Source organism: Glycine max, chromosome 6, assembly GCF_000004515.6.
Source record: "Glycine max cultivar Williams 82 chromosome 6, Glycine_max_v4.0, whole genome shotgun sequence".
NCBI lineage: Eukaryota > Viridiplantae > Streptophyta > Magnoliopsida > Fabales > Fabaceae > Glycine > Glycine max.
This window is the reverse complement of record NC_038242.2, coordinates 12,748,823-12,759,848: the sequence shown is the minus strand read 5'-3', so window position 1 is coordinate 12,759,848 and position 11,026 is coordinate 12,748,823. Positions and strand designations below refer to the sequence as shown.

The following is an 11,026-nucleotide window of genomic DNA, read 5'->3' as shown; positions in this document are numbered from 1 at the left end:
TTTTTTTTTTTTTTTATTTGTAAAGAAGTGTGTTATAGTTATAGGCGGCGGAGAAGTATGCAACGTGGAGGTGATTGAACATAATGAACGAAAATCGAGAGTAAAAGGCGAAGGAGCGGTGGGAGCGATGCGCATGGTTGTTAACGACGCATTCCTCCCATTAACTAAATGGCTATGTCTTTACCTCTTCGTTTTCATTCCTCATCTTTCTCTCTCACTGTAAGTTCCGCCTCTCTCTGATGGTACATCAATAATTGTCTTCCCGCATCTATAAGTCAAAGATCCAAAGGAGTAACAATTTGAAGGACATAATGCTATTATTGACCATGTTTCCAGAAACCTTTCTTGTTTCTTATGATGAATGGAATTCATTCTCCACTTTTTCAGATTCTTCATTTCTAACTTGTTTTCAATACTCTTTCTTCTGCATCTTTTTCTTTGCTCTAAAATATCTGCGTCAAATGCACTTTTTTATTTATTTTAATCATTCGTATCATATCTTTCATTTAACTCTACACATCTTTCTACTTTGTTGAATAGATGTAAATATGTAATGCTTCATAGTTCATAATGTGTGTTTTTTCTATCTAAATGTACAGTCTCTTGGGGTTGTGAGAAAAGTGCTAGGGAGTCTTATAACAGGCAAGTATGCTCCCTCTTGCATACAAAATTATTTTCTTGCACTAACATAAACTCTGACTTTTAGTTCCTCACACTTGTGGCTTATTTGACTGGCTATAGCATTGTGTCACTGCAATTTATTCCATCTTCATAGATATTGTTCAACCAAGGAGTGGACATTCGCACTTAGCAAAAAGAGGTGGAAGACTAATATCGTGTAAGGTTTGTGCGAGGCTGGTACATACAATGTGCCGGATCTCTGTCCCTGGGACCTTACCAAGAACTGATGGAAAGACCTCAACTAATATCTCAAGGGATAAGAAGACAGTTCCAGAAGCAGATCCTCCCAGTATCAAAGATGTTCAGCTTTTGTATGAATTTTTGGACCGGAGGTTTATTTTCTTATTCCCTAATGTTTTTCAGTGAGGAGTATATTAAGTCTCCATACATACTGTAGATATAATAACAGTACTTTGATAGTTTAAATTTTGCAAATTTTAACAGTTCCCTAACTGAATTTCAATTTTGATTTACAGTACCAAGCTCACAGTATTGACTGGAGCTGGAATCAGTACAGAGTGTGGCATCCCTGACTACAGAAGGTTCTGACTCTTTTGTATACTACTTTCTGAGATCATGAGGTTACATAAAATGTTTATTGGGCTCTTTTGCTCAGAATGGCTGCTTGCTATATTGTTTTTATGATATTGAAAATTCTTTCTGCTATTTATTAATATATTTGTTGGACCTTGTAAAGTTTGTGGATGTAGCATTCATAACTGATGGCAACATAAAAGGATTAAATGGTTTAATTGCTTAGTTGCTTTCTTCTTTGGTCATGTTATAGATGTTGTGCTTGGATTGATAATTATTGCTATATTTCATCACATTTTGATTGATCCTACCATTTCATTTAGATTATTTGGAGCTTATTTTCCATTTATTGCAAAGTCAAAGTGTGATGAAATATGTGTATGGCCTACATTTTTTTTAAAGATTTTCCAAAATTTTTGTTTGCTTTGTAGATGATCTGAGGTTTTTTGGTCATTGATGTTACATGTTTCCTGTCAATCTTAAGAAAAAAGAAATGCATAGGCCTCTTTGGGTTTCAACTTCTACATTTAATAGGCTGAGTTGGTTAGAGATTCTCTTGCCAATCTGATTACAATTCGAACTAGTAGATTAGGGGAAAACAAAATAAAAGATAAAACTGAGATCACATGAATCTCAGTCTATACTAATCTGATCTTATTCTATCCTATGTTTCTAGAAGAATAATTTAAATATTGAAAAGAAAAAAATCCTAACAACTTCGATAGTAACAAATAACTATGCTGCATTAATATTTAATTATTGGAAACCAGATGCATCAATGATTCATCATCAGTTGGAGGGGTCTACCATCCATGCACTGACTGTTTATCAGTGCTAATTCTGATCAATATCCACTTTCATTTATTGGAGTCAAAGATATGTGCCATTCTTGTTGTGTATAAAGATTATATAGGCTTCACCCTTTTTTAGTTTCATATCTAGAGAATATGGAATGAATTTCTAAAATTTATTATTCATGATGCTGACTGTATCTTCCTTTCTCTGTTCTTCTTCACTGATAGCAATTTATTATTTATTGCAGCCCCAATGGAGCTTATAGTTCTGGTTTCAAGCCAATAACCCATCAGGTGATCCAAAGACATGTTCAAACATATTTGCTTCTTTTTTGTACCATGATAGGGCCTAAATAATTTAGAGAAATATGGCCAATAGAAAAAGATTAAGGGCTAAGGATTGGAAAACATATATGTTTGCATTTAGATATCATGTTCCAGATGGTTGCTTTAATGGCTTGCCTGTAGGGAAAAAGAGAGAACACAATACCTGCAGTATGCCAGTATCTATGGTCACCTTTAAAGAGAAGAAAAGTTATCGTTAGCCAATAGTGTAGAGCAAGCAGAATTCTCTCCATCTACAGGAGAGAAAGACTTCAACTATTGATGTTATTAAGAATTTGGCATTAGTGTAATCATGAGTGCGTAGCATATTTAAATTTGAATGTTTATGGCAATTACTTTGGTGAAGAAAATTCAACTAGATTTTCATGCCAAAATAGTCATGACCCATGAATCTCTTTCATCTTAATTTATATGTTTAAGTTCTCCTTTCTCTTGACATTATTTAAAAGGAGTTTCTCCGTTCAAGTCGAGCTCGGAGGAGATATTGGGCTAGGAGCTATGCTGGATGGAGGCGATTTACAGCAGCACAACCATCTGCTGCCCATACTGCATTGGCTACAATAGATAGAGCTGGCCGAATCGACTTAATGATTACCCAAAATGTTGATAGGTACCCTCTATAATTGTTTATCAATTAATTAGGCTAATTTGGAAAATGTGAGATATTAAAAGCTAGCCTATCTTGGAATTTTGTTGTACCTTGTTCTCAGGTTGCATCATCGTGCTGGTAGCAACCCATTAGAAATACATGGGACTGTATACACTGTAATATGTATAGATTGTGGATATTCCTTTTGCCGGAGCTTGTTTCAGGACCAGTTGAAGGCCCTTAATCCAAAGGTTAGAATTTGCAACTAATAGAAAAAATTGCATTATCAATGAATAAATGCTTAAGAAGCAATTTCTATATTGAGAAATGCTGATGAAGTTAGTCTATGAGAAAGTCATGATATATAAAAGATCTAGTCCTTTGTTCTAGGGATAAGTTACATTATCATGTTGAAAGATGTAAGACTTGAATAAAAGGTATAATGGCTTTTGCGCTGGTTGATAATTATAGTATATGTGTAAGCACTATTTGACTAGAGGTCTTGATGGTGTCTTTGGATTGGTTTATCTTGTGATAAAAAGTTTTCACCCCTTTTTTATTCTCTTAAATCTGAGGAAGAGAGAAGTCATAGAAGGAGAAGAATGATGCAGCTGAGTGCTCATTCATCAGGTGTGTGATGTGGGGAGAACAGTAATTCCATTAAATGATTTATACTTCATAGGTTTAAGGTGAAATCTAATTATTGAGAAGAAGTGTGCACTAAAAAGTAGAGAGAGGAGTATGGGGAAAACTAATATATCCAGTGAAGGATTCCAAATGACATGTCCAATAATAAGACGTGCACCCTTTGTTGCAGTCACTGCAAGAAACCTTCTTATCTTGTAAAACTTCTCGAATACTTATTGTTTTCATATATCCCTTAACAATACTTGTAAAGAAAGGAGATAAAAAAAATTGAGTGAGGTACCATCTTGAATGTTGCAGGGGTTACTAAATTATATATGGTATAATTACAACACTAAGTATATATTAGGACAGCCTGTTACATTTTCTTAAGAACTATGTTTTGCACATTTCAATCAATTATATAATTTCAATTACACATGTCTGATATGTGGTCCTTGTACTGAAACTCTGAAAGTAGGAGGATCTGACATTTGTTATTACTGTGTTTAAAAGCAAAAATATATTGCTTCATTTTATCAATGCTTTAATGTAGTAGTTGGAGATTTTGTTTCTCTAAACAATATGGCAGCATGCATCTGTTCTGAGTTTCCCTTTTCTGATAAACCAGTGGGCAGAAGCAATTGATAACTTGGACCATGGAAACCCTGGATCAGATAAGAGCTTTGGCATGAAACAAAGACCTGATGGTGATATTGAGATTGATGAAAGATTTTGGGAGGAGGATTTTATCATCCCAACTTGTCACAAGTGCAATGGAGTTCTCAAACCTGATGTAGGCCATTTGTTTCTTTCAGTTGAAATATTTGCCTGCGCCTGTTACTTCTCCGGATACTTCAGCCTGTTAGTTTTGTACAGAATTTTGTTCTTTATTATTGTAGCTGCTAATAAGTGGGGGCAAGAGAAGTATAGGAAATATTAATTATTACTTTATAATTTCTAGATCTGAAACAATGAATCTGTGAGCACACCCGCCCTACCGAACGTAAAAGAAAAAGAAAAAAGAGACATAAAAATATTCTATGAAACATTGCATGTCTTGAACTATAGTAAAGCTGAATAGACACTTCTGCATGTTTTGACTGTCAATTCAGAATATATGAAGTTATGATTGGAAGTGCAATTTGACACACTCCAAAATATAGAAATAAATAGCCCAAGCAATGGAAAAAGAAAAACAGGAATTCAGGTACTGATATTATTGAATATGTAAAAAGGAAATGCAGTGTAATGGAATTCTTACTGCCACTGATCTAGGCTGCTACAGAGGACTAGTGCTCTCTGTCCATAACAAACTTAATGATTCTCTCTATATGCTCTTTCTTCACATGTCTTGGTACAACAGAAACTCATTACATATTTGGCACATCCCTCTCTGCCACATCACCATTGTTTCTCAGGCCATTTTAATTTTCTAACACAAAATCTCCACACCTTGGGCTTGGGGCTTGGGCAACTGATGTACTAACTGCTCATTGGATCCAAATTCCATCTAAGGTCCTAACAGGGTTCTAGAACATTTATTTTAGGTTCTCATTTGGTGCTATACTTGTTATCCACTTATCCTAGGCAACTAAACTTTTCCCGTTTGGCTCAGAGGAATCAGACCAAAATCCCATGTTGATGATCCTTTAAGTTGTGTATTCTTTTTCTTAATTATGTTTTGTGACAAATCATGATGTGTGATCTACCGTATCTTTTTCTTGGATGATTTATTGCCGCTCTATCTCTTGAATAAGTTCATTCTGTGTTTTAAGATTCAAGATATTTCATGACTCAGACAGAAGGAACGGACTGCAAGTGTGTTTTGAAACAAATTAAGTTATTCTATGGACATAGAAACCATGCCTAGTCAATCATGTATCTGAAAATGTGTGTGATCATTTTTATTTGTCTTCTAATGCTGATGAATATAAATGCTTGTTTAAGTAAATCAAACGTGAAATTTTTATGAAAGTGTCCTTAAAGTTCTCATTGTGAATAATTATGAAGGTTGTCTTCTTTGGTGATAATGTTCCCAAGGACAGAGCAGATATGGCAATGGAAGCGTCTAGAAGATGTGATGCTTTTCTTGTACTTGGGTCATCTCTGATGACCATGTCTGCTTTTCGACTTGTCAGGTAGATTCAAGATTACCAGGTCTTCTGGTTATGGTGTCATCTAAATTCTTATATTTGCATGTGATTGATAGTAGATATGTGATTTGCATTCTGCAACATGATAGATTGATAGTAGATATCAATTTTCCATGTTTTGACATCTTCAAATTAACTTTTTGGTAAAATCTTATGTTGGAGTGGAACCCTTCATCATCTCGTCTTGTCAATCTTTCTTATAAATTGTAAGTGCTTCCCACAAATGATGCCTGAGATTAAAATACAATATAGTTTTGTAGACAAATTCTGTTATTTTATAAAATGATTGTTGATGCCCTCCATCTAAAAGTTGGCATGCAAGATTAATCAACAGTATAGACACTTTTTTTAGAATTTATGCAATGATATTATTGAGAATGAGATACAAATCAAATTATCATTTCAAAGAAAAAGATATTTGTGTTTGAATTAACTTCAAAACTCTAATTTTGATAAAACCTTGTATTCCCCAATTTCAAGCACTGAAATAATTTTCATTTGCCTGTGTTGCATTGATTGGATGCATATCTGACATGATTGGATTTTTTAAATTTACTTGAACAGGGCAGCTCATGAAGCTGGTGCTGCTACTGCAATTGTGAACATAGGTGTGACGCGTGCTGATAATTTTGTGCCCTTGAAAATAAATGCACGATTGGGTGAGGTATGGCCTTGGTTGATCTTGACTAGCTATAATGAATATTGCATGTTTACTGCCTCAAATCTTACAAGCTTTGCATTGTTGCAGATCCTGCCAAGACTACTTGACATGGGATCTATAAGCATACCAGCTGTGTAATGATAGATGAAAAAATGGTATCAAGTTGCATTCAAATCAGTAACCTGTATTTTATTCCATCATTCTTGTCCCCATGTAAAGATATTGACGAGGAATTATATATAAAGTAACTGATATTTGTGTTATCTTTTCTGATTTTTAATGTTTTACTTTTTCAAATTAAACACGAACCTTGCAGATCGATTAGAAACACATAGTCTCAATTCCCACAAATAAACCGGGCGTTGCTGCCTAAAAAGATAGTAAGATCAAAACTAGTCAAAACGCGTTTCGTCTGCCTTTATTTTTATCACAGCCGGCAAATTTACAAAATTGGATTAAACTTCTAATAAAATTACAGGATTTGGATAAGTCGTGTTTTAAAACATGACTTTATCCGTATCTTGTAATATTTTTAAAATCTATCCATTCCTATAATTTTTAAAAAAATTACCCCAGTTTTGTAAATTTGCTTACATATGCTACATAATTGTGTAAAACATTTGCATCTTTATACAGAGATGTACATTACAGCCAAACTAACAGCTTATCCGAATTTTTAATTTGATGTTTTCGTATAATTTTGACTTAACCATATGCTACAGATGACTAATTTTATTTTTGGTACCTTAATTATTTGGTAAATGCTACGAATAACTTGTTTAATTGATCAATAAATAAAATCTATACATAAACTATTAAAGATTAAAATGAGATTTATATGATAATATACAATTTTTTTAATACAATTTACATAATTTTTATTCCACAATTTAAAACGCTTGGCAGATAAAATGACTAAAAGGTAGTTTCTCCTTCCCTTTTATTTCTCCACTATTCAAACCCTTTTATTATTAGATTCAACTATTCAAATAAATAGTTAACATTCTTGAAATTTGTAGTTTCTCCTTCCCTTTTATTTCTCCACAATCTTTACTGTTCCAAACAAAGGGTAAATAACATGGATGTGGTAGCAGTATATATAGTTAACTAACAACTAGCATATTTAATAGAGGACACTTTACATGCATTAGCAACCAGAGGTTAAAATCGAAATCCTACAATAGCAACCTCAAAGGGTTTGATTAGACAAAATACTGTAGCCCTTAACTGTACTTTAAGTAATCCAAAAAGAGTATATAACATGCTACCATAGTAAACTATAAAATTGACTAGAATGCCCACTTCCTAAGAATTCTCATTAATTGCCTTGTCAATTTCTTCAACATGATTACGAAGCACATTCCACTGCAAAACACGAGAAAATGAATTACGGAACATTAGCTTGAAAACCATTTGTTCTAGATCATTAGAACCAACAGATTTAAGACAGGCATAAAAATGGAACTCGTAATATATAACATTCAGATAATTTCAAGTTATACCTGATCCATGGTCAAAGAGATACCTGAAAACAAATAATAAAAACGTCAGTGTAACCCACATTTATAAATCATCATCATGTGGTTTAAAAGAAATGGATAAATCAAATATCGAGTTCTATTCCAGAACTCTACTTGATCCCAACTGACTAGTCTTTGTACATCTAGAAGAATTTCCCAGGTCTACATAAGGATTCCTCAACCACAATGCATGAGCATGATCTTGAACATCAAAGGATAGCATAAACAAGGACCTTTTAAAAGACAATCAGGTCAAAATACACATGCACAAGCATAATTACAATGCAAAAATATTAATTGGTTTGAAGCATACATAAATTTCCAATATAAGTGCATAGCTATTGATCTTGTATAGCGACACATAGCAACCAATTACAGAAATGCCTATGAGTATACTCTCAATCTAGACAACGTTGCAAAAGGGAGTTTTAAGCTACCCATTAGAATCACACCACTATAGCATGTAAAAGGGTGCAGTTCCAGCTGCAATTTCAAAATGCTCTACAATTGCAAATCTGTAGTAACCAAGAGCCACTTCACACCACCACAGAACTATATCACACAATAACGATGTATGAGTGCAGTTCATACTCCAAGCTTTCCTAACATGATCCAACAACACTATTCCCTATGAGTCCACAAATGCCATGTTAACCATTATTTCCTGTTTAGTCATTGAAAACTTTCCAGATTCATAAATCAAAGTGCATATTTATTGATTTAGTTTAATTTTAATTAAACCAACAGGTACAAAACTTTCATATGAGCAAAACTAATTCATCTTTTATATCTTCCATTGTTTGCTCACAAACAAACATCAATATATCACGTCATTAACTCACAATCATTTAGAGTCTAATTTTTAACCTTGCAAAATGTCTAGAGTCTAGAGTCTATAGTTATCCAAAGTTCAAAAAAGATAGAGCCCTATAACTTAAAACTGACCAAGAAGTTAATTACAAGATTCAGTACAAGTTGTTCACCTCCTTCAGTGCCCCATTAGAAGCAAAGACTTTGGTTGAAACATGTAAATCAAGTTAACAGGTATCCATCCAATGCAACTTGACACAATTGCATAATTATCAATTTGTCCATTGTAATGACTATGAAAAAGATACATGCAAGATGCATTACATGTTGATACTATATAACATGTATGAGTATTTCCATGGACCACATTGTTGGCAATTTCAAATGCATGACCAGCAGAGCTAACAACAAATTACACATTCATGAATCACAATTCAACAAACTCCACATAAAACATAAAAAATAAAAGTTTTCAATGTGGTAACCAACTACCGCAGCAAACATGTTTATGAATTTATCCCTCAACCTTCAATGATGTGACAACGTTATCAATAATGACTAACCTAGCAACAAGGGAGTAGAAACTGCAACCAGCATCAACAAAAACATAGCACACTATTCGTTAGTTTAACTACCTCTTTGCACAACGAATGAGGCATCAATAGGAGACCTAGGCATGTTTCAATCCAATCAGCAAAATAACAATCATACGCATTGAAAAAATCTTACCTAAACCCCTTACTATTCCTAAAACAACGCACAAGGAAAACTAAAATAAATTCAACAACACATAAAAAGAAGACTGAAAAGCATTTGAAGAAAAAATGTGACCCAAAACCCTTACTATTCCTAAAACAACGCACGGACACACAAAACTAGAATAAATTCAGAAACAGATAAAAAGAAGAGTGAATAAGCATTTGAAAGAAGAGAATAGTAACCTTTTCTGCCAGGCAATTGCTTGCCATCTTTGACGTAAAACTCGCGAATGTCAACCATAATGCTGCCTTTCCAGTTCCTCACGGCAACCCTCCTGTTCTTCGAAATCTACATTTCATCGTAAACAAAAAGTTATAAGCACACAGTAAAAGAATAAAAGATAGAAAGAAAAGGAAAAAAGAGAAATCCTAGAAATAGAATAGTAGAGTGAGAAATCGACCTCGCAAACGGTAATAGAGTCGGGATCGTCATCGGAATCCTTCTTGAGGGACTTCTTGGGCGGCGCGTGGCCTTCAGAGTCGGCGTCGGAAGCACCGTCGTCATCTCTCCTCTTCGCTTTTCCAGACATTTTCTCGAAGCTTCTTGAGTAAGTCTTTTTCTTCTGTGTGACTGAGTGAGTGAGTAGTTAGTTGATTTAAAAAAGACTCGAGCGAATAAATTTTCTTTATTGAGAATGAAAATGAAAATAGAACGAAAAATTGAAACCTAGAAACGCCTTTGGCGCCCAAACGAAGCGACACTCCAATCCAAGGGTCAGAGTCGGTTGATGCGAGTTTCAAAATTTTCACATTCTCAGGGTTTTAATTTAAGTGACTTTCCCCTTTTTTTGTGTGTGTGGGGGTTGGGGGCTTTGCAAGATACAAAATTAGGGATTGGATTGTGATTTGTGGCATACAACAGGTTTGTCTAATATTGGATTTGGTTTCTAAGCTGACGTGTTTTCTCTCAAAATAATTTGAAATTTTTGTAGCATTGACACCCAGATATGGTGATGATAATGAGTATTGGGAAAAGTGAGTACCTTAATTAGCCACTTAATGAGAACGGAAATGGGTACATAAGGCAATAGGCATTGTTTGCAATTATTTCTTTTTAAAAAATATTTATTTTAATAAAATAAGAAGATTTTAGTGTTTGTCTAAATTATTTTTTACTTTTTTGAGAAACAAATCTTTATCTGCTTAATAAAAAATACTTTTTAAAAAAAAACAAAAGTTTAAAAAACTCAAACTTAACTACTTAATTAAAAACTTAAAAATTATCTTATTAAATTATAAGTGTTTAATTATTTTATTTAATCATAATTCATAAATAATTGATGAAATTATTTGTTAAAATAGTTAAAAATATATATAATTACATAAAAATAAAAAATAAAATTTTATCTTAAATAGAATTTTTTTTAAAATCTAATAAATGTTGAAGGAAAAAATAAAAAACTAAAAATTAAAATTTTAAAAAAATTACTAAAAACATTTTTATTAAACAACCAAACAAATTTTCTATTAATAAAAAAAGTTAAAAATTATCTAAAAATATCTTATAAAACACACTATAAATCTTAACATATATGGATATTTTAGTATCCAATA

At 33.1% G+C, this 11,026-nt stretch overlaps 2 protein-coding genes across 9 annotated transcripts; one reads left to right on the top strand and one right to left on the bottom strand.

Annotated features, from left to right (window-relative positions):
- SRT2 (NAD-dependent protein deacylase SRT2-like) lies at positions 1-6,647 on the top strand. Of its 6 annotated transcripts, none has more exons than XM_003528011.5 (11): positions 1-219; positions 600-642; positions 776-1,013; positions 1,158-1,223; positions 2,258-2,303; positions 2,804-2,964; positions 3,065-3,194; positions 4,199-4,363; positions 5,581-5,708; positions 6,288-6,387; positions 6,472-6,647. In XM_003528011.5, the coding sequence occupies exons 1-11, from the start codon at positions 169-171 to the stop codon at positions 6,520-6,522; spliced, it is 1,179 nt and encodes a 392-aa protein (XP_003528059.2). In that variant the 5' UTR covers positions 1-168; the 3' UTR covers positions 6,523-6,647. The 6 variants fall into 6 exon arrangements, 5 of the variants coding, with proteins under 5 accessions (XP_003528059.2, XP_040872456.1, XP_040872455.1 ...); XR_005892009.1 differs by having other exon boundaries at positions 23-219; positions 6,293-6,387; positions 6,472-6,515; XM_041016520.1 differs by having other exon boundaries at positions 24-219; positions 6,288-6,382.
- An 859-nt stretch (positions 6,648-7,506) lies between these two features.
- LOC100499936 (uncharacterized) lies at positions 7,507-10,453 on the bottom strand. 3 transcript variants are annotated; one of them, XM_006580876.4, is made up of 5 exons: positions 10,140-10,453; positions 9,874-10,043; positions 9,656-9,761; positions 7,887-7,909; positions 7,507-7,749 (listed from the first exon to the last, which is right to left on the bottom strand). In XM_006580876.4, the coding sequence occupies exons 2-5, from the start codon at positions 10,000-10,002 to the stop codon at positions 7,690-7,692; spliced, it is 318 nt and encodes a 105-aa protein (XP_006580939.1). In that variant the 5' UTR covers positions 10,003-10,043; positions 10,140-10,453; the 3' UTR covers positions 7,507-7,689.
- Positions 10,454-11,026: the final 573 nt, after the last annotated feature.